Here is a 23,315-nt window from a genome sequence, read left to right on the forward strand (position 1 = left end):
TTGTCCCTTGATTAAATTTTCAGGCATCTTATATTTTGCCTACTTCTCTTTTTTTTTCATTTCTTTCTTTTTTATTAGCTCATTTCTCTTCCTTACATTTCCTGAGACATTTATTCCTTCTTGAATTGGTTATATGTATTAGGAAAAAACTAATAGCTGACACTGATTATTTTTTTTTTGTTTCATGACCCAAAACATCTTCCATGTAATCTCATTTAACCTTCATGATATACCTGTGGATTAGGAAAAATAGGGACTATTTTTCCCACAGTTAAGTTCAAGAAACTGTAGCTCAGAAAATTTAAGTTACAGGCTTAAAGTCATACTTTTTGCAAGTGACTTTTGGACTGGAGCACAATCTGACTTTAAAATCATTTCTTCTTCATACTAGAAGTATGTCTTACCTTTTTGATTATCATTCTCATTATTCTGGTTATGATTTATTGTTGATAATTTCCATAGTTGACCTCCCCCTCTTCTGACTTTGTTCCCTCTTCCTGGATGATCTCATCCATTCAAAAACATCAACCATTTGCTCTAAGTTGATGATGCCCAACATTGTTCTTCTCATTGTTTATCTCTCCTGTTATTTACAAGACAACTTTGCTTGATTGCTCTACAGTGGCTTTGGATGAATTATCTTAACATATCAAATATGTAATATATGCTTTCCATTAAGGGAGGGGTGAGGGATTATAAGCCTTCCATCAATGTGCTGAACAGATATCCCACAGCCTAGTGATAGGTTTAAACTATGCTGATCACTTATTATCTCAAAATAAGTTCAAAGTGCCTCATTCTCCTCCATCCTGTGTCTTGGTAAATGGTATTTCACAGAACCAGCAACATAATTTGAAAGACCAGTAAAGAATGAAAAGATAAGGGACTTCTTCAAAATTAAGAATTTCAAGGCACTGAAAGTAAAAGTTTTTACTATTCCAAATGAAGAATCCTGTTGCAGGCAAGGACCTGTTTGACTACATAGCTTGTGTATATATAAGCTTGCTCTATTATCTGTTGCCACAGCTGACCGGTTAGAGACCTGCAGTTGTGTCTCCATCATATCCAACAGTACACAAATCTTTCTAGGCCTTCTGTCTTCATATTTTTCATGTTTTCTTTTATTCCTGAACCCCTTAGTCCTTTACCATTAACTATTGGGATATTATATCTTAATAAATCCCTGACTGATCTCTCTCCCTTAAATCTAATCCAATAAAATTTGCCCATTATTTTAGACTAGAGTCCCTTAATCATTATAACTCTACAATCTAACTCAGAAACTAGCATACCATGTTTGACTATCAAGTGATTATTGAACAAATGAGTAATTATGGCAGATATTTTAATACTTATGGTGTTAGGTCTAATCCCATTAATGAAACAATACTTTGAATCAACTTGGTACTCATATATTCTTCTTTGGATAGTCAATGTCAAAAATATATCGCTCAGTTCTATGATGTAAAGATGAGAAAGTGTAGATCCTATTTATAAAGAATTGAAACAACACATAAAATAAGACATATACACACAGTCTCACATCACACACACACATACACAGCCATAATCACAAAAGAGTAACATGTACTGAAAAATAATTCTTAAAAATTATGGAAACAGGGCCTCCCCGGTGGCACAGTGGTTGAGCACTGGGTTGCGAAGCTGCCCGCGGCCTCTGCAGTGCCGGTTCGATCCCCGGCTGCTCCCCTGCCACCGGAGGAGGGTCCCACATGGCACGCAGACCTCTCCTGCCACCCGCTGCTCCCCTCAGCAGTGTACTTCGGTCCTTCTGCCTGCTCTGCTCCCCACTCTGGCTCTGGTGAATTCTCTCACCCTCCCGCGCTCCTGACTGTACCTAGTGCTTCTATGTATGTATGTATCAATCAATCAATAAATAAATAAATCTTTAAAAAAATTATGGAAACAGATGAGAGAATTTCTTTTATGTTAATTCTTCAGTTCAGTTTGGACAATGGCCTAAGATAGTGGGTATTTCCTCACTGTGTCCTTTCCTCTGTCTGGGGAGTTAGTCACTCCCTCAGTGGAATTCAGTGGCACCTTTTTACATACTATTAAATATTATTATAATGACCAGGAGTGGGAAGCTATCCCATTAAATGACTTTTTCAAATTTCATTATCAGTTCCTTTAGGATCATGACTCAGTCTTATCTCTGAAGTCCAGCACAGTGCCTAAGACTTAATTGGTGAACACAGGGCATTTGTTATTTTGGGAACTGTCTACCCTTTTACTCCTTTTCTACATTAGGGGAAATTATTTACTCAATGAGCCTTGGTGTAAGATCAAGCATGCCTCCCACCCAAGAAGTGAAAATATAGCAGTTTTGCACCCCTGGCTATGAATTGGGCTCTAGAATGAGGGCTGAGCTTGACCAATTCAACTTCATCTGAATGCCACTTAGGGCACAATTGACACAACGTTGCAGGATCCAATCAGAGGGTTTCTAGGGCAGCAAGAGGGGAAAAAAAAGAATATTAACGGCAGCTGGTGGAAAAAAAGCAGGTAACATGAAAATGTACTCCCATTGGAGTTCTGTCAGACTTCTCAGAATAAAGCCTAGAATCAAGGAAAGAATGGAATAACATATTCAAAATACCTAAAGATAAAAACTTACAATCAAGAATATTATACCCTTCAGGAAACTGTTTCAGATATGAGAGAGAAATAAGTCTCCCCAGACGAGCAAAAGATGAAGGAATTTGAAAACACAACACCTCCCCTACAAGAAATATTGAAAGGCTTCTCTTATCTAAATTAAAGAGAAGAAAATCTATTTTAAAAATCAAATAATGAATCAGAGAGAACTAGAAAATTAGAAAAAGTGGCAGCAGCAAATTCTCATATATCTATGATAACCCTAAATGTAAAGGAATTAAAGTTACCAATAAAAAGGCACAGATTAAGTAGTTGGATAAGAAAACTCAACTTCCTGTTATCTCCAGGAGATCAATCTAAATTACAAAATAAACATAGACACAAAGTAAATGGTGGAAAACAAATCCTACACTCCAAAATAGGCAGGGAGGTCCATTCTAACACAAATAAAAAGAGACAGGGACGGATATTATGTAATGATAAGATATCAATATGTGAAGAAGACATGGCAACTAAAATGTGTGTGTGTCTCCTTATATGTGTATCAACACATAAAAGGCAACTATTAGAAAACTGAGAAACAGAATTGACAGTAACACTATAGTAGTAAGGGACATCAACACTCACTTTCATCTTCACAAATCAGTAAGGAAACAATCACCTGAAATGAAGAATAAAACCAGATATCCTTAAAGACATGACTAGTGCAGTGAAACCCCCCAAAGCTAAGTGCTCATCTGGTCTAGGTCATATGGACCTGTCTGGAAAGATAGTCCACAGATTGGGTCACAAAACAAGTTAGAATTAATTCATGAAGATTGAAATCATCATGGTGGTGTCAAACTAGAAATCAACCACATAAGGAAAGCAGGAAAAAAAACCTGTACTATCTGGACACTGAACAACATACTAGTGAACGATAATTGGGTTATGAGGAAATCAAATTAGAAATTAAAAAATACCCAAGGAAGCTGAAAATGAGGACACAGTCTACCAGTAAAAACAGTACTTCAAAGAACTAATGTCACTCACCATATCAACAAAAGATAACATAAAAATCCTACAGTTATATCAATAGATACAGAGAAAGCATTTGATATGAACCAACATTCATTTGTGATAAAAAAATTATTAATACGTGGGGAGAGAACTACTTACTTCAACATAATAAAAGTCATAAGTCATATATGACAAACACAGATTACATCATACTCAATGGTGAAAAACAGAAGTTTCTAAGATCGGGTACAAGATGTCCACTTTTGATACTGCTCCTCGACATAGATTTAAAGTCCTAGCTAGGGCCTTCCTTATGCTGCAAGGGGTTGAGCACCGCACCATAAAGCAATCCACAGCCTCTGCAACATGTGTTCAATCCCCGGCCGACCATGGAACAACCCACATGGCACAGCAGACCTCTCCAGACTTGCCCGCTGCTCTCCTCAGCAGTATGCTTCAGTCGATCTGCCTGTTCTGTTCCTCACTCTGTCTCTGGTGAGTCCTTTCACCCCCTCACATCTCTGGCCTGTGCCCTGGCTCTTGTACGCATAAATGGATAAATCTTAAAAAAAAAAAAAAGTCCTAGCTAGGACAATTAAGCACAAGAATGATATACAAATATCAAAGTGGGTAAGAAATGAAACAATCACTATTTGCAGATGGCATAATAATATACATATTAACCCTAAATACTCCATTGAAAGAATATTAGAAATAATAAATCAATTTTGTAAATTGGCACACTAATTCAGCAGGGGATTGGATACACAGGCAGACCAGCAGTCAGGGAGGCAGGCTAGCAGTCCTAACCCCTCTCTGCCTTTTACCCGCCAACAAGGGGTGCCCCCCCAACAAGATGATCTACTTTCTTTTTTATTTATTTTTTTATAGAGTCATGTTTTATTTATTTGTTTGTTTTGTTTTGTTTATACATGCGCTGGGTACAGTCAGAAGTGCGGGAGGGTGAGAGAATTCACCAGAGCCAGAGCAGGGAGCAGAGCAGGCAGAAGGACCGAAGTACACTGCTGAGGGGAACAGTGGGCGGCAGGAGAGGTCTGCGCGCCATGTGGGACCCTCCTCCGGTGGCCGGGGAGCATCCGGGGATCGAACCGGCGCCGCAGAGGCTGCGGGCGGCTTTGCAACCCAGCGCTCAACCGCTGCGCCACCGGGGAGGCCCTGATCTACTTTCTTATATACTGTAGGAGAGCAAAGCCGGCACAGGACCTGGTATGTGCTCATGGTTACATAACTGATACATTTTTGCTCATGCCAGGTACTTTCAAGGTTACTGATGTTGTTTGGAGTATGTCAGGAAGGCCTTGGGAAAGTTGAAAACATAACTGATACATTGTCATACATGCAGGACACTTTCAAGGTTACTGTCCATGTCTATCTGTTGTTTGCTGGATGTCCAGAAAGCAGGAAAAAAGCCTGATTTAACCCATGTTCCTTACACTTGGAATACAAAACATTTTTTTAAAGTAACAGACATAAAAGAAAAATTCAAGTTTATCATTTGTTTTGTTCAAATTCTGATATTCCACCAGAGCCTCAATGTTATTTTGTTTTCATTTGTGAGACACTGAAAAATAAGGAGCAGGGCCTCCCTGGTGGCCCAGTGGTTAAGCGCCGCGCTGCGAAGCTGTGCGCAGCATCTGCAGCACTGGTTCTGTTAGGGGGAAAGAATGTCCTGAGCTAATCCCATATAGGCTTTGTGGACGCCACCCCACTCCAGACTAAAGCCATCAGGACATCGGGAAAGACAAATCCCATCACCACCAAAGGGAGGGTGGCTGGGACCTGAGGGTGGAGTTGTTGTAGAGCAACCCCGATACAAAATGGGGTGCCTGACTGTGGGTCCTCACCCGCGCGCTTAAAAGGACTTATCAATGCTCTACTGCTGTTGGCCGCCAGCCAGGAGTGGTGAAGCCAGGAGGCCAGCGATCGCGAGCCAGAGAGAGCCCAAGGCCCACGTGTTTGGTTTTTATATCCAACCTGGCTACCCAACTCCACCCTCAGGTCCCAGCCACCCTCCCTTTGGTGGTGATGGGATTTGTCTTTCCCAAAGTCTTGATGGCTTTAGTCTGGAGTGGGGGTGGGGTCCACAAAGCCTGTATGGGATTAACTCAGGACATCATTTCCCCCTAACAGAGTTAAGCAGTCAGGTTGGGTATAAAAACCAAACACGTGGGCCTTGGGCTGGCTCGCTATCACTCGCCTCCCTGCATCACGGCTTGCGGCCAGCTCTCAGAGCGCCATTTGGGATTCCTGATCAGCGGATTGGGTAGGACTCATTTAAAACTTTGTCTCCCACTTTTCTCCCTGAGCTGTACATTTCCTCATTTCCCCTTCCCTTGTAAATAAACCTTTTATTAACCTTTCGCGTGTGCCTGCAGTAGAGCATTGATAAGTCCTTTTAAGCACACTGGTGAGGACCCACAGTCAGGCACCCCATTTTGTATCGGGGTTGCTCTACAACAGTTTGGCGCCCAGCGTGGTTTCCAAGTTACACCCACGGTTGACCAGCCCAAAGTAACATTCCTTGCGTTGGTCACCATAAGCGCACTAGTTCTGCAGGACTCGCAGTATAATATCGGGGTTGCTCTACAACAGTTCGATTCCCCACCGGCCAGGGAGAACCCCACCTCTCCTGCCTCGCCCGCTGCTCCCCTCAGCAGTGTCTTCGGTCCGTCTGCCTGTTCTGCTCCCTGCTCTGGCTCTGGTGAATTCTCTTACCCTCCCGCGCTTCTAACCTGTACCCCAGTTCTTGTATTAAAAAAAAAAAAATCAGGGCCTCTCCAGTGGCACAGTGGTTGAGCACTGGGTTGTGAAGCTTCCCACAGCCTGTGCAGTGCAGGTTCGATCCCCAGCCACCAGGTGAGGGTCCCAAATGGCACGCAGACCTCTCCTGCCACCCACTGCTCCCCTCAGCAGTGTACTTCGTTAGTCTGCCTGCTCTACTCTCCGCTCTGACTCTGGTGAATTCTCTCACCCTCCCGTGCTTCTAACTGTACCCAGTGCTTGTATAAATAAATAAATAAATCTTAAAAAAAAAAAATCAGAAGCAGGCCTCCCTGGTAGTGCAAGCCGTTAAGACACAGCACTATGAAGCTATCTGCAGTCACTGCAGCATGAGTTTGATCCCTAGCCAGGGAGATGACCCACGTGGTGCAGCGGACCTCTCCTGTCTTGTCCACTGCTCCCCTCAGCAGTGTGTTTCAGTCAGTCTGTCTGTTCTGTTCCCCACTCTGTCTCTGGTGAGTCCTTTCACCCCCCACACCTCTGGCCTGTACCCCAGTTCTTGTATGCGCTAATTAATAAATATTTGCAATAAAAGAAAAATCAGGAGAACCCTAAGAGCATGTAAAGTAATAAATAAGAAGTAAGCTGAGTGGAAGCTCTCTCTTTTCAATAGGCTATGTCTTGTCAATGTTTAAGAGTACACATACTCCTAATTCTCTTTATCTAATCTGCTTTGTTGATTTTTGGTTATTGAGGATATTGCTGTTTGCGACACATGAACCAAGATGCCATCTACAATCTACAGCTGTTGTTTAAGAGAGGGGGAAAAGAAGTACTATCAAAGGAGAAAAGATTTTTCAATTGCAGGAAATAGTTACAGGAAATATTTTTTGAACAACAGTAATAATGAATGATCATTAGGAATTTAATATTTTTATGTAAAGGGAACATTCCAAGTGATGGAAATGATCTTTATACTAATCTAGAAGATGGTAAAATATCAATCTTATAATAGAATGCTGCCAATTGTTGCCCTTATTACTATCTGTGTGTCAGCATCCACCCTACTGTTTGGGACTTTTATTACTCATTGTTGGTACTTATTCCCAGGATATGTTCAAGCAGTAAGTATCATGATAACTTCCCCACAATACTCCTTTTCTCTTCTCCATGTTGACTCAATTACATTCAAATTATCCAATGTAAAATTTGCCATGTACTACAAGTTACCACACCCATGCTGCTCTCAACAAAGGCACTTGCCCACAGTTGCTTGTTCTGTTTTCTTCTTGCCTGCTGTGGCCAAACAATGGGCCTTTTGTGTCTTCATGTCTCCTTCTGGGCCTGTGGTGCTTCATCCCTAGAATCTGTGAGTATAATAAATTCTTTAATATTGTGTGCCTCTCAGAATGTAATTTCCACAGCTTTATTGGGATTACCCTAAAAGACCCCACAAAGGAGTATTTCTCCTGCATTTACCACATAAATTTACCACATTTACCACATTTACCAATTTACCACATTTACCACATTTACCACATAAATTTCTACTCCATGTACTTTCCTATATATAAAATATATACCTATGAAATACTTTTTCCACATGAAATTTAAATATTGAATGAAATAACATTCAAGAGTGTTTAAAGACTTTTAGTGTGAATAAATATCTTCCATTCTTAAATTTGTATTTACTTACATTTGGGTAACAATAAAAAATTAGTATAGTGACTGTTCTTGGTATACACTTGTTTATTCACATACTTGATAATATAGCTTTTGTATTTTTTTAATTATGTTTACTTATAAATAAACATTGAAAAGTAAATTTCAGTTTGTTATGAAGTATTTTAGGCTAACAAAAGGGGAGGGAGAGGGATGGGGAATAAAGCAGAGAGGGAGTCTAACAGATTACTGTAGAGGATTATGGGTGCTTTAGTGGTGGACGTAAGTGGAGTGGTAACACACATCTGCAGAGGTATGTACCTACCATACATAGTGCTGTAAACAAATCTTGCCTCAATAAAAAAATAATATAATATTTTAAAATAACAGTATTTTATTGTATTCTTGTTGAAAATAATTTTGTTGTTATTTTTCACAAGTATTAGTTTTATAGTTAAGTTACTACTTAACTATAGATAATTTGAGAAGTATTTGCTTACAACATGCAATTGAATTAGTATTCAAAATATTAAGAATAACAGATCAATAAGTAGCTACAAACATCTGCAATCAGAATTGGCCCCAAAACTTAAGTAATTATTTCATAGAGTAAGAAATATAACTTGCCTTTACATATTTGAAAAGGTATTTATTTCATCAGTAATTAGAAAAATGTAAAAGAAAAAAGCTATGAAATACTGCATACTGCAAGATTTCAAGTTTGTGACACTCTGAAAGGGCAATGCAATGTGACAGATTCACATAGTCTGAAATCTAGGAGACTATCCAGCAAAAGACTGAGTTCTGACTTAGAATCTTTATACCATCACAAACTAAAGAAAAAGATAAGGAATCCAAACAAAATAGGAAGATTAAGATGTTCCTCTCACACCATATGAAAAGGGATTTTCAAGGAGATGTGATTATTGATGAATAAAAATCAAGATGAATGAGGACTGAGTATCAATTGGGAATGCAATTTCAGAAATATGATGGGCTGATATTTGAAAAAATTGAAAAAGTAAGGATAAAAGCAACACAAGTACGCGTTATTGTTTCTGCAGTTAAAGGCAGGGGAGATCTAATTAGGTAGCTTGAGCAGAGTCTAGGAAAAGTTTTCTCAAGCCAGGGATCTTAAAATAACAATTCTCAGAGATATTTCCAAGACAGATGCATCTGTAATTTCATCAAATGCCTCTGTTTTTGCCACACCCTTAAAAAAATGTCAAAGGAATAACAACACATCTTCTAATTCTCAATAGTTTGTTGGCGTTTTGGTTGAAATATAGATGGGATAAGCCAACGTGACATTTTTTGTTTATTTTCTTTTCTTGGGCCTGATTTCAAAAGTATCAGCCTCATGAAAGCACCATAAAAAAATGAACGTAGTCTGAGCACTATTCTAGAATGTAGTCAAAGCCATTTCAATTACTGACAAGCTGGAAGACAAAACTGGTTGTTGTTGTTGTTGTTGTTGTTTTTTAATGCCCTGAACACTTAATTCCTTCTCTTTTTTCCCCTTAGATCATTAAAAGGAGTGGTATAGATTCTGTGTTTGCACCTTGAAAACTTTTGCTAAACACTGTGTTAATATTTTGAAAGAAACTTATCAAGGTGTTTTCTCTTTAATATATTACAAAGTCTCTAAATGTGAAAGACTTGTTTCAACAGATCACAGAGTAGAGGTGTAGGTAACAACTTCCTCGAAATGACGTATTAGGAATATGAAGAAAGAACTCAATCGTGGAGAATGCAAACAAGATGACTGGGTACAAAAAAATGGGGAAGTTGAGAAATACCTCTCTAAATTCTTCATGTGCTTTTGTTACTTTCTACTTCAGAGTCACCGAAGTTAAGCGCACCACAGATTGCTTCCTTGGTTACTAAACCAAGACACTAATATTTTTATAGAATCCTGGAAGCTTGAAAGAAAGACAATGATAGTCATAACTAAATGATAGGTTAGACTTAATTTTGGTCAAATTCATTTCTTCAATGCAAAATTTTAAAAGCTCCAGAAAATTAAAAATATTCTTTCCTAGTCACCTATTTTTGCTATCCAAACAGGCTCCTTCTGACTTCCCCTATTAAATCATGTTCTCCATGATTAAGATTTCATATGGGATATGACCTTTCAGTTTCTTCTTCTTAGGAACACTGATGCTTTTGTGGTTCAATTGTTTATCAAACTACAGATAAAGAACGTAGAAAATGAAACTATACCAAAAGTGGAAGTCATTTTTGGCTGCCTACGTGGTTGTGTTCAACAATGATAGCACAGCCTCTTCATAAATAGGAGTCCTGAAACTTCTCAAAGTCTGGAAAGAACCAAAGAAGAAGCTGCAACCATGGCACATGAGGGAGCATCCTCTGAGAAAGTCTTGTGGAAAATCTTTGAAGAATTTCATATAGATGAAAATGTGGGCTTTGCTCTGCGAAAACCACTGGTAAGAAAGGGAACTGAAATATTTTCTTATCAATACTTACCTGGGCAGGTTAACTTTTCTCGAACAAATTTGGTTGAGTAATTTTGATTAACAAATGGGTAGAGCAGTGCCAGCATCGGAGATGGTTTTAATACATGGGTCTCACTTAGCTATCTTAAAATGTTCACTTAGAAATTTAGCCTCAAAGGTGCTCCTTATTTTATACAAGTATAGAGGGTGATATGGAAAGATGCACTTTATCTTTACAAAATACTTGGACGATAAAAATCAAAAGATGTTTTAATACATTGCATTTTCAGAAGGCATCTGAAAAAGCAGAGTAGTAAATGGCTCAATTCAAAGATCCTGCTTTCTCTGAAGCTGCAACTTAATTGTACATATGTTTCTATTTTTATTAGGCTTTTGAGATGGCACATCAACAACTTGGTTGGTATTAATATTGCTAGTTATGTTTACCAAGTATAAAATTAAAGTGAGAGGGAGAGTTTGGACTACATTTTTTTTTTTTACTAATTATCTGAGGCTTGGAAAATGTTTGAATTTTATTTTCCATTGGTTTGATAACTGATTTATAATATAAACTTTGTTTTGAAGTTTAAAACCATATCCCCTATCTTTCCATTTGAACTCTGTCCTCGTAATTAAGTATTGATGACCTCAAGGGCATGTCTGGAAAGTGTAAAGGAGCAGAATGGCAGGGCAAATGGGGTGTTGGCGTTATCCAGCAATCTGTCTCTTTTCAAGTTATTGCCTAGGTCTTTTGTTTGCATGCTTTCCTTTGAGATGAGATCACAAATAATATTTAGGAAAACACTTGGATTTCATTGGTATTTACTGGGCAAACTAGTAAATCTATAGTAGAATCAAAGCAGGCAATCAATATGCATACATTTATGGCATTTCCTTTATGTCCAGTACTGTGCCTGGTACTGTAAGATACAGAATTAAGAGCATAATAAAATCCTTGATTTCAGGTAGTGAGATTCAAAAACAGCATGGGTTTTTGAAAGTTGGAAAGTTATGTCTTAATCACAATAAACTAAACATACAAAGCAAGTTGCATAAATTTGCTAAGCTTTGCTTTCCTTACTCCTGACATTACTTAGTAATGTGAGAGAGCATAATCCTTAGGATTTGTAATTGGGACTATTCATGTTGACAGTAGTAGTCAGGAAGATTTTAGTGGAACTCCTGAGGTGCACTTTGAAAGAGAGTCAGATGAGAATGCTGCAGAGAGAGGAACAAGAAATACACAGGAGGTTAATCTCAAGTGTGTTTCTCAGAGCAACCTAGCACAAAGTGAAACACGACTATTGCTGGGAAAACTATTCTACAATGGCTATTATTAGTAAATAAATATTCTCTGGTTTTTTTTTTTTTTTTTTCCCAGGAGGTGCTACCTTGCCCTTATGATGAATGGAATAACATTGCTAAAAACCTGCCTGAACTGATTGAAACTAACCAACTACGGGCAAAAGTTGAGAAGGTTTGAATAAATACAATATTTATCTTCTATTACTTTATTACTTCTTTATACTTTAAACTTGGTTTTATTTTATTTTTTAGATTTAATTTAATCATTATTTTTTTAATTGAGGTAACATTGGTTTACATTATTGTTGGCATTTTGGAAGTATAGTTAAAGTCGGTTTTAAAGTTGTAATGTCTGGCCTCCCTGGTGGCACAAGGAGTTAAGTCTCAGCACTGTGAAGCTATCTGCAGCCACTGCAGCAGAAGTTTGATCCTGGCCAGGGAGCAACCCACATGGAACAGCAGACCCCTCCTGTCTCGTCCATCGCTCTCCTCAGCAGTGTATTTCAGTCAATTGGCCTGTTCTGTTCCCCACTCTGTCTCTGGTGAATCCTCTCACCCCCTGCACCTCTGGCCTGTACCCCAATTCTTGTATGCATAAATAACTAAATAATTTTTTAAAAAATAAAGTTGTAATGTCAACCATATTGATCTGAGTCAACTTCTCCATTTATTCTCAGTTACCAGAACTCGAAATTGATGGACTCGGAAGCCACAAATCTCAGCGCCTTGCACATCTGGTGCTAAGCTATATCACCATGGCATATGTATGGAATAAAGGTGATGAGGATATCCGAAAGGTTTGGAGATTTTCTAATATTTATTATGGTGATGCAAATTTAAATCTAATTCACATATAATGTAAAAGAATTCTAAACATGTTGTAACTACATTTAGTAAAGTTTGGGTAGTAAAAAAAAAAGAAAAAAATACCATCTTTCACTGACTTAACATGTCAGCTGTTATCACTTAGATTTTTAATCTTTTACTTATATAACACATTTGTTCTGTCCAGTGTATATACATATATCCTGGTTCTTTCACTTAAATTATTAGCAAGCATTTTTCAGTTACTGCACCATCATTCCAGTCATCATTTGAAATCACTATAATCTTTCACTGAATTCTTAAATTTTATTTAAACTTTGATAAATATACATTGCTGGTTTTTAAATATTTTACCATTGTAAATGATACTACAATAAATATTTAATTATGAAATATTTTTATCTATTAATAAGTTTTGGTCTTTGAACATTTTGTGGTTGTTAGTTAATACTGACTTACTTTTGTCAATATAGAACATATTAGATTGACTCTGCTCTCATCAATAGTAAATACTTTTAGATTTAAATAATATCTTGTCTTTTTTATGTTATTTATTTAATGCATTTTTAATTAAGGTAACATTGACTTATAACACGTATATGATACAGAAATACAGAATGTCATGTCTTTAGGTGTCTGCTACCACACCACACTCACCAGGTCCATTGGGGTCTCTCACTCCTTTATTTACACCGTACCCCTTACCCTCTGGGAACCTCAGTTTATAATCAGACAACTAGGTTTGTTTTTGGTTTGGTGTTATCTAACACTTTGTTTTGTTTCTCCATATCCCACATATGAGTGAGACCATCCAATCTTTATCTTTCTTCTGGGTTATTTTGCTTAGTATAATCCCTTCCAGCTCCATCAATGTTGCTGCAAATGACAAGAGTATATATATATATATATATATATATATATATATATATATATGCAACTTATACCGCAGCAGCTTTCCATTGTGTGTGTGTGTGTGTTATGTACATATACCTCATACTCTTAATACATCCATCTGTCCTTGGGCAATTAGGTTGCTTCCATAGCTTGGCTATTGTAATACTGCTACAATGAATATAAGAGTGCATATATCTCTTCAAATTACTATTTTTGTATTCTTTGGGTATATGCCTAGGAAGGAAATAGCTAGATAATATGGTAGATCTATTTTTAATATTTTGAGAAACATCCATATTGTTTTCTATAAGATCTTCACCAGTCTACATTCCCACCAACAATGTTGCTTTTTCTCCACATCCTCACCAACACTTGTTGTTCTGGACTTTTTGATATGGGTCATTCTCACAGGTGTGAGATGGCATCTCACTGTGATTTTGATTTGCATTTCCCTGATGATAAGTGATGACCAATATTTTTCATATGCCTATCAGCAATCTCTGCGAAGAACTGTCTTATTCGGGCCTCCTGCCCATTTTTTGATTGTCTTTTTTTGTTTACCCTTGTTTTATGTTTCTATGCAGAATATATTGATTGGAATATATCAGTTCTTTTGCTCACCCTTCTTCAGAAAAGGTATAGAAATTTAACTAGTTGTTGAGTTGAGGAGTGAAATTATATCTCAGCCCCCATTTCTCCTCAGTTATTTTTCTGAGTCTGTTACTCATAAAATTCTACTCAAGATTCAGGGTAAAGGGGATTCCTCCTTTTGATGAAAGAAAATCTTCAAAGTCAAGCATCAATGTCACTCTATGGTAAGGTTTTCTGAAAAAACTATGAAGGAAAAAGTTTTGTCAGCTCTGTCCCCAAAGAGCAGCAATTTATTCATGTTTCTGGAATATCTGGTAATATCATACTCAAAAGTCTTTTTTTTTTTTAAGATTTATTTTTATAAGCACTGGGTACAGTCAGAAGTGCGGGAGGGTGAGAGAATTCACCAGAGCCAGAGCAGGGAGCAGAGCGGGGAGCAGAGCAGGCAGAAGGACCGAAGTACACTGCTGAGGGGAGCAGGGGGTGGCAGGAGAGGTCTGCACGCCATGTGGGACCCTCCTCCGGTGGCCGGGGAGCAGCCGGGGATTGAACAGGCGCAGCAGAGGCTGCGGGCAGCTTCGCAACCCAGCTCTCAACTGCTGTGCCACTGGGGAGGCCCTCATACTCAAGTCTTAATTACAAAGGACTTTGTTTTTTTTTTTTTTAGAAATGACTAGCTTTTTTTTTTTTTCTTTTTATTGCTACTAAATAGAGTACCTGGCATAGAGGACTTTCTTAACAGTTATACATGGGATGGATGGATGAATGATTGGCTGGAAATAACTCACCGATTATTAGAAAGTTAACAATTCATAACCTTTTTCCCTCTGGACCTCTACCTCTGTTTTCTCTTTATAAACAGATATGTTCACATTAACAAAAACCTAAAATGTGAACATTTAACAATTTGTTTAGTTCCATAGTGCCATCATATTGGACATCTAATGCTTTGACACATGGAAAACAGGCGAAAAGGTTAATAGCAAACATTGTCTTTTAATTAGATTCTCCCACGCAATATTGCTGTTCCTTACTGCAAACTTTCGGAGAAATTGGGAATGCCTCCTATTCTGATTTATGCTGACTGTGTCTTGGCAAACTGGAAGAAAAAGGATCCCAATGGGTATGTAAACAGCAATATGATAGGAATTAAATGAATGTATGCTGTTTAAATCCAAAGAGTTAGTCATTGGTTTGATTTTTGTGGGGTTTTTTGTTTTTGTTTTTCTTTAAAGATTTATTTATTTTTATACAAGAACCAGGGTACAGGCTAGATGTGCGGGAGGGTGAGAGGATTCACCAGAGACAGAGCGGGGAACAGAACAGGCAGACTGACTGAAATACACTGCTGAGGGGAGCAGCAGGTGAGACAGGAGAGGTCTGCTTCGCGATGTGGGATTCTCTCTGGCCGGCCGGGATCGAACCCGCATTGCAGAGGCCGTGAACAGCTTCACAGCACAGCGCTCAATCGCCTGTGCCACCAGGGAGGCCCCTTGTTTGATTTTTGGAAGCACACCTTTCTTCTCTGTTGTTCTTTGTTATACAGGTATTATTTCTTTACCTCATGTATCTATAACTACAAAAGTATTTTTCGTGTGAGAGAGGTGTACAATTAAATGCAAGGAAATGCACAAAACTTAATTGTTCAGTCTGATGAATTTTACTGTCATATATACACGTTAACTCCAAGCAACATACAGAATATTTCTACCACAACAAAAAACTTGCTTTGTGCCTCTTCTCATTCAGTTCCCTCCCCTACCTGCCCAGGCAAATATATTCTGGTTTGTCTTATTAAAATGAGGTATTTCAGTTATTGGATTTCATATTAATGAAATTGTAGATTATGTAGTCATCTGGCTTCTCTTGATTAACATGTTTTTGGAAATCTATGATTTTAATATTTAAGCGTCTAATTGAGTTTAATTCGACTCATCTTCAGTAGTAGGGATCTGAACTGGCTTTTAGTTCAGAATCTAGTCCACTCTTAAACATTTAGCAATGGATTCTGATGCAATAAATGGATAAGAGAATTGCCGTGCCATGGGGCTCTGGGTATGTGTCTGCAGAGGAGTCTAATAGACATGGTAATACAGCAAAATGAAAGTATTTTATTTATTAGTAGTGATAGTAATTATTAGTAATAACTAGTTCCATTATGCATGTGTCTCTTGTATTTTTAATCTTTATTTCACGTAAGATGTCCTAAATTGTTAGTGATGCTTGCTTGATAAATTAAAAAAAAACATAGTCTATTTATTTTCAATATCTTGCCTTAGATAGATCAGTAGAATTCAAAGCAATCTAAGTAATATTATAACTATTTGATTTTTAACTTAGTTTTCTTCTCTCTTTTCATTGTTTGATTGCTTCGTTGTTGTTTTCCTAAGACCAATGACTTATGAGTAAGTATTTCATCTATTTTGATCTTTGTTTTATTCTAAGAAGTATTTGCTATTCAAAGTGAATGTGGGCTTTTCAGTATCATCTAAATGCATTTTTAAATGATCTATTGAATTCAGGCATAAAGCAATTTAAACTCTTTAAAGAGCACATAAACCCAGTCCTTAATTACACCTATCATTGTGACATGACTGTGGCTCCTTAACGTTATAGCTAATCTCACAAAAAATGTACTTGCATATATGTAAGTATAATTAATATACATAAACACAAATGCATATACATCTATGTATTTATGACTTAATCAACTCAGTGGTGAAAACATAAATCTGTTCTTTTTGACCTTATTATTCTTGGGTTATATTTTAAACAGGGTATAACAGTTGGGGAAACAAAGGTAAATATCATAGCTATAAATTTTCCCTGGTGAAGTTTACAGAGGAGGAGGAAAGGAAATATATAAAAATTATGTGAGTCACTGTATGATTTAGAGGAGGGGTAAGAAGATAAGGGAACTGGTGCTCTAACCAAAGAAAAGGGACAGAGGAAGGAAGTCCTGCAGCATGCGATTTAACCTGAGTCCTGAAGAGTGAGTAGGAATTAGCTAGAAGGAAAATAAGAGAGTATACACAGTGGAGGAAGCAACAAGTAAAAAAGACCTTGAAATGACAAAACTTTTGGTGTCTTCAGTTCTCTTAAGGAAGCTGGTCAATCATGAGTGATGAAAGTAACAGTATGGAAAAGGGATGGAGAAATAAACTTAACCAAAGGTTATTTAGGACATTTCACTAAGAAAAGGGTTTTAAACAGTATCTTAAAATAAGTGGAAGATTATTAAATGGAAACATTATATCCCACTTTACAGTTAAGATCATTGAAGCAGAAACAGTTAAAATATCTTGCTCAAATATCTTCATACAGCAAATAAGCTGCAGTTTTCTGACTTTAGAGACCATGAATTCAGTAACCATGAAACTCATATTCTGATATTGTGACTATGTTTACATCAATGCAAAGCTTCAATTTTAAAAAAATGAGATTTAATCATTCATTTGAACTTTCCAGAGAATTCCGATATGAGGCATATATAAATCCCTGAAATTGATTCAAGTTCACGGATAAAAATATGTATATGAATGCATTTACTTTTTTTTCAAAGATTTTATTTATTTATTTTTGCATAGTACTGGGTTGCAGGTCAGAGATGTGGGGGGTGAGAGGATTCACCAGAGACAGAATGGGGAACAGAACAGGCAGATTGACTGAAATACACTGCTGAGGGGAGCAGCAGGTAAAACAAGAGAGATCCGCCGTAACAGAGGTAGCTCCCTGCCTGGAGATGAATTCAGGCTGTCAAAGTGGGCCTTCGCGGTGGTAGAACTGAGACTTAACCTCTAGGCCACCAGAGAGGCCAATGAATGCATTTGTTCAGCAAACAACTTTACTTTACAAATATCTGTAAAAATTTTCTATATGTGTATGAAAAAATGAGATAATGGAAGTAGTAATAGTCTAAGTTCTGGAACGGAATTCTAGAACCAAGTTCTGCAATGGAATTTTAGGTCCCAACTTAATCTACTACTAATTATATGGTATTAGACAACTGATGTGTCCATATGTGTCCCTTGCATATTTATTTATTTTATTTTTTTTAAAGAGGCATGTATTTTTTTTATTTATTTGTTTGTTTATTTATACATGCACTGGGTACAGTCAGAGGCGCGGGAGGGTGAGAGAATTCACCATAGCCAGTGCGGGGAGCAGAGCAGGCAGAAGGACCTAAGTACACTGCTGAGGGGAGCAGTGGGCGGCAGGAGAGGTCTGTGCGCCATGTGGGACCCTCCTCCGGTGGCCAGGGAGCAGCCGGGGATCGAACTGGCGCCGCAGGGGCTGCGGGCAGCTTCGCAACCCAGTGCTCAACCGCTGCGCCACCGGGGAGGCCCGTCCCTTGCATATTTAATCTTTATTTCACTTAAAATGCCCTAAAGTGTTTGTGATGCCTACTTAAGAAATTTTAAAAATAACATAGTTTTTCGATATCTTCAATAGCTTGCTAATATCAATATCCCTAATGACTTAATGGTGGTAGTTTACTTGTCCCACAAAATGATTTTGAAAATAAATAGGGTTGAAAATGCTTGGGAGGGCCTGCCCTGGTGGCGCAGGTGGTTGAGCACAGCGCTGTGAAGCTGTCCGCATCCTCTGCAGCTGGTTCGATCCCTGCAGGCCAGCGAGGTTCCCACACAGCGAAGCAGACCTCTCCTATCTCACCCGCTGCTCCCCTCAGCAGCGTCTTTCGTCCATCTGCCTGTTCTGTTCCCCACTCTGACTCCAGTGAATCCTGTCATCCTCCTGCAGATCTGGCCTGTACCCTGGTTCTTGTATAAGTAAATAAATAAATCTTTAAAAAAAATTCTTGGGGGCCTCCCTGGTGGCATGGGGGTTAGGGTGCAGCCTATAGGGCTTTCCACAGCCACTGCAGCATGAGTTCAATCCCTGGCCGTCCAGGGAGCAACCCACATGGCGCAGCAGACCTCTCCTGACTTGCTCACTGCGCCCCTCAGCGGTGTATTTCAGTCCATCTTCCTGTTCTGTTTCCCACTCTGTCTCTGGTGAGTCCTCTCACCACCAAGCCCCCCCACCCCCACACACACACCTCTGCCCTTTACCCCAGTTCTTGTATGCATAAATAAATAAATCTTTTTTAAAAATGCTGGAAAACCAGAAAGTAATCAACAAATATACCAATATTTTGGCTACATTCCTAACTTCATTTTCTGATTTTCTTAGGAATATGGACATTCTGTTCTCGTTTCCTGGTGGGGATTGCAGTAAAGGATTCTTCTTGGTTTCCCTCTTGGTGGAAATAGCAGCTGTTCCTGCAATCAAAGTATGTCTATTGATAGTGTAAAATCTATATCTTGTTTCATGTAAGCAGAGCAATCATTTAATAACTAACTGTTATATTAAGCAAGGAAAAAAATTTATCCTGACTATATACAGCACTGATTTAATTAGATGTAGTGGGTCATTTGCTAAAAATAAATATTTTATTTATTTTTGTGTATCACCTAAAATATAAAATGTTGGAGCCATATATTTAGAATCTAATGTGAAGTCTCAATAAAAGAGAAATATGTTCAATATACTTTATTATTATATCACATAATGAGATATATAGTGGTTCTGACCATTAGAAATATAAATATATAAAACTATATAAACATACGTAAATAACAAATAAAACAAATCCAAGTTTGATTAAATATCAGGCAATTAGTCAAACAATTAGAGATTACTCATAGATGGAAAGACTAAATTTAGTTCAGGCATTAAGACTTAGGAGAACTTTATTTTATGACAATGCTAAGTGAGAGGAAATCTTGTGTCTTTTTTTTTTTTTTTTTAAGGTAATTCCCACTATATACCATGCACTGCAACAGGAGGACTGTGAAACTTTACAAAAGGCTCTGTGTGATGTAGCTTCTTGTCTGGACAAAGCCCTTGAAACGTTTAAGCAAATTCATGGCAAGTATTGTTAGCCACGTGGTATTATAGGCAGACCATCAAATGCTTCTGATTATGTAAGGTGTGGATTTGTTTACAAGAGAGAAGCATATAATATTATTACATTTATCACTGAATCATGCTTTCCACAAGGTAAGATCATTTTATCCATTTTATAAATATGAGAACCTAAATTTGCATAAGATAAGATAAATGACCTACAGTTACATAGGTGGTACACAGAGATGTCAGAATTTCAAACTAGTTATTTAACTCTAAGAAATGTCCTTGGTTCCCACTAGAAATCATGGAAAAACTTGCCAACTGTGTAGATTGTTTTGAGTCCTTGAAAAACATAGTTTTTGTTAGATACACATATAAATTCTTCTTTCACAAGTTAACTAAGAAACATCATACAAAAGCCATTGAGCTCAGAAGTTATAGCAAACTTAACAGCTAGAAAACAACAATAACCAAAAAAGGAAATAATAAGGGTTTGCAAAAGTAAATTTGTCCTACTGAACAACCTAAATAGGGTATGTGACTTTCATGCTGGGCTTTGAGTCACTGCTGACTTGTCCTTGGCAAGAAGATTGACTTTCAAATAAAGACATTATTAACAAGCTTTGGGAAACAAATCCCAGGGATGTGATTTATAATGCTACTGGGTTTTCTCTTTCTGTTTTCCTTTTTGTTTGGGCTTGCTTCTTTACGTAAGTTGTTTTTGTTATATCAATAAACACATGATGTAGACTTAAAGAAATGATGATGACTTAATTAACCTGTTGACAATAAGTGGCATGTGGACACAGATTCTTCAACCCAAGCTGTTAGCTCTAAGGTAGACCCTATTTGGTGGACACAGTAGTTGAGTGGAGTTCCTCTGGGAGAGGGCAGGAGAGTTAATGCTTTTCCATTCTTGCACAGATTGACCTAATGTTCTTCCTGCAGCCTATGCTAAAATTCACCATCAGTTGTTTAAAGTATTTTGTTTCCACCTTCTAGCTATGATGCTGCTTAATAAAATCCATCTCATCTTTTTACAGTACATGTGGACCCAAATGACTTTTTCAATGTTCTTCGTATATACTTGTCTGGGTATGTAATATCTGCCTTGAATTCATTTTCTTTCAGACAATTAATTTAAGGAACACATCAAATTCCCTCCAAGTTCCCCACTATCCATCAGGTTTAGAAACAAATTATATCCTTAATACACTGGACTAAAATACACTATGTATTTAGTGCTAATCATTTTTAAAGAGAGTGGAATGATCTTTGCTAAGGTTTCATTCATAGAACACATATGCCAACTTTGCTTAGAACCATTTTATTTATTGTTTTCATGCATAAAAATTAGTGGAAAGGGTGGTATGGAAGAAGAGCAATAAAAAAAATAACAAAAAAATGTCTATTTCATGTTACCTTACATTCATTCTTATTGGTAAGAATTTATATCTGAAATTTGACTGTTAATCCCAATAATGATTATTCATTCCTTTCTCACCTAGTTGGAAAGGCAACTCCCAGATGCCAGAGGGTCTGCTGTATGAGGGAGTCTGGGACACCCCTCAGGCATATGCAGGCGGCAGTGCAGCCCAAAGCAGCCTCTTTCAGTGCTTTGATGTTCTTCTGGGCATCCAGCATCAAGATGGAGGTGAGTGGAAATGACAATCATCATCACCTGTGTTAATACAATAGCATTTTAATTTCTAAAAAGTACCTTCACCTCAATACCTCCCCTTATCTTATCTCATGCTTTAGGAGAATAATTAGAGACTTGATTATGTTGCCATCATCCCATTTTACAGATAAAGAAACAAAAACTCAAGGAGATTAAGTGACTGTTAACCAGCTAGAAAACACTGAAGCCAAAACTCAAAGTTTGTCACCCTCGTGATTTGGGCATATGAGTGTGTACATAAGACCTGACTGAAGCCAATGTCACATGTTCTGAAATATACGATCAGATTCAGAAAAAAATAATCACCTGCAAATGAGATAGGACTATGAGCTGAAGTTGGGAAGGTAGAGCCCTTAATGATGATGTGAGACTTGATATTGTTCTGGTTAAGCCATCCTGCTGCCCCAGTGGCCCAGGGTCAGTGCTGGCACCAAGGCTTAAAGCCTAACCATTGTCATTGGCTCCTTCAAAAGGTTTAGAGGGGCCAGAGGAAGAAACTTCTTTTTTCTTTTCTGTTTTCTTAAACTTATATATTGCACAGTCAATGGCGGGAACTTCTAGCTGGATGAAAATATGCTTGCTTCATAGTTGTCACTTATTTAAAAATATCTTAAACTCTTTTTGACTCAGTGTCCTGATCTGTTAAGTATAGATTATATTATATACTCTGTCTGTATAATTAGATTCCTAGAAGGACAAATACAGTAGGAAAATAAGAAATGAGGCAAAAAAAAAAATTTACTACAAAAGAGTCACTCAACTGGCTTTCAAAAGTAATTGTATTTTAAAATTCTCTTTACTAACAATAAGACTAATAGCCTTCTAATAGGATAGTTGTGAACTCATGGCCTCATGTTATATTGTTATGTATGCTATGTAGACCTGTTACTGCCCACTCACTATGCCCTCACTCTGCCCTTCTCCTCTGGACTGGGGAGATGCTTGGCCTCTCTATTAACTCATCTTTCTCATGTTCTTTTAGAATCTTCTAAATTCCTCCAGGACATGAGAACATACATGCCACCAGCTCACAGGAACTTTCTTCGCTCATTAGAGTCAGAGCCCTCAGTTCGTGAGTTTATCAAGTCAAAAAATGATGCTAACCTTAAGGACTGTTATAATAAGTGTGTGAGTGCCATGGTTGCCTTAAGAAACTACCATTTGGCTATAGTATGTAAGTACATCGTGACCCCTGCACGCCAGCAGTCCCAGAAAAACCAAACAGCAGAAGAGTCAGAAGCAGCAGAAAATAGGGGCACTGGAGGCACCAATATCATGGATTTCCTAAAGACTGTTAAAAACAGAACTCAGCATTTCCTATTGTAGTGATATTAATGCAAACCAAACAAGGGCACAGCAAGAGATTTAGAAGTCCTTTGATCCAGCTATAATTAAATGCTTTTCTGTGTGATACCTATTCCACACTGCAATCCTTCAAAATCTCTGATATACTCCTATATGTTCTCTACAGCAATAAGAAGTCTTTCAAATTTCCTATTCGATTGTATGTTTTCTTGCTACATAATAAACTGAGGATCTCAGGCACACCGCATTTTTTGGTATTTTTTTTATTTAGTTAAAATTGGTTTAAACACTGTATACAATTCAGAGGTATTGTATCACCC

The 23,315-nt window shown here is 37.7% G+C and overlaps 1 protein-coding gene across 1 annotated transcript; it reads left to right on the top strand.

Annotated features, from left to right (window-relative positions):
- Nucleotides 1–10,373: 10,373 nt before the first annotated feature.
- IDO1 (indoleamine 2,3-dioxygenase 1) lies at nt 10,374–23,016 on the top strand (the record flags this gene model as incomplete). Its single annotated transcript, XM_084232588.1, has 10 exons — nt 10,374–10,472; nt 11,863–11,958; nt 12,464–12,583; nt 15,101–15,219; nt 16,487–16,501; nt 19,290–19,389; nt 19,910–20,027; nt 21,053–21,104; nt 21,518–21,663; nt 22,673–23,016. 10 exons carry the CDS (start codon nt 10,374–10,376, stop codon nt 23,014–23,016), a joined length of 1,209 nt encoding a protein of 402 aa, XP_084088714.1.
- Nucleotides 23,017–23,315: the final 299 nt, after the last annotated feature.

This window comes from Talpa europaea, assembly GCF_964194135.1.
Source record: "Talpa europaea genome assembly, chromosome: 4".
Taxonomy (NCBI): domain Eukaryota; kingdom Metazoa; phylum Chordata; class Mammalia; order Eulipotyphla; family Talpidae; genus Talpa; species Talpa europaea.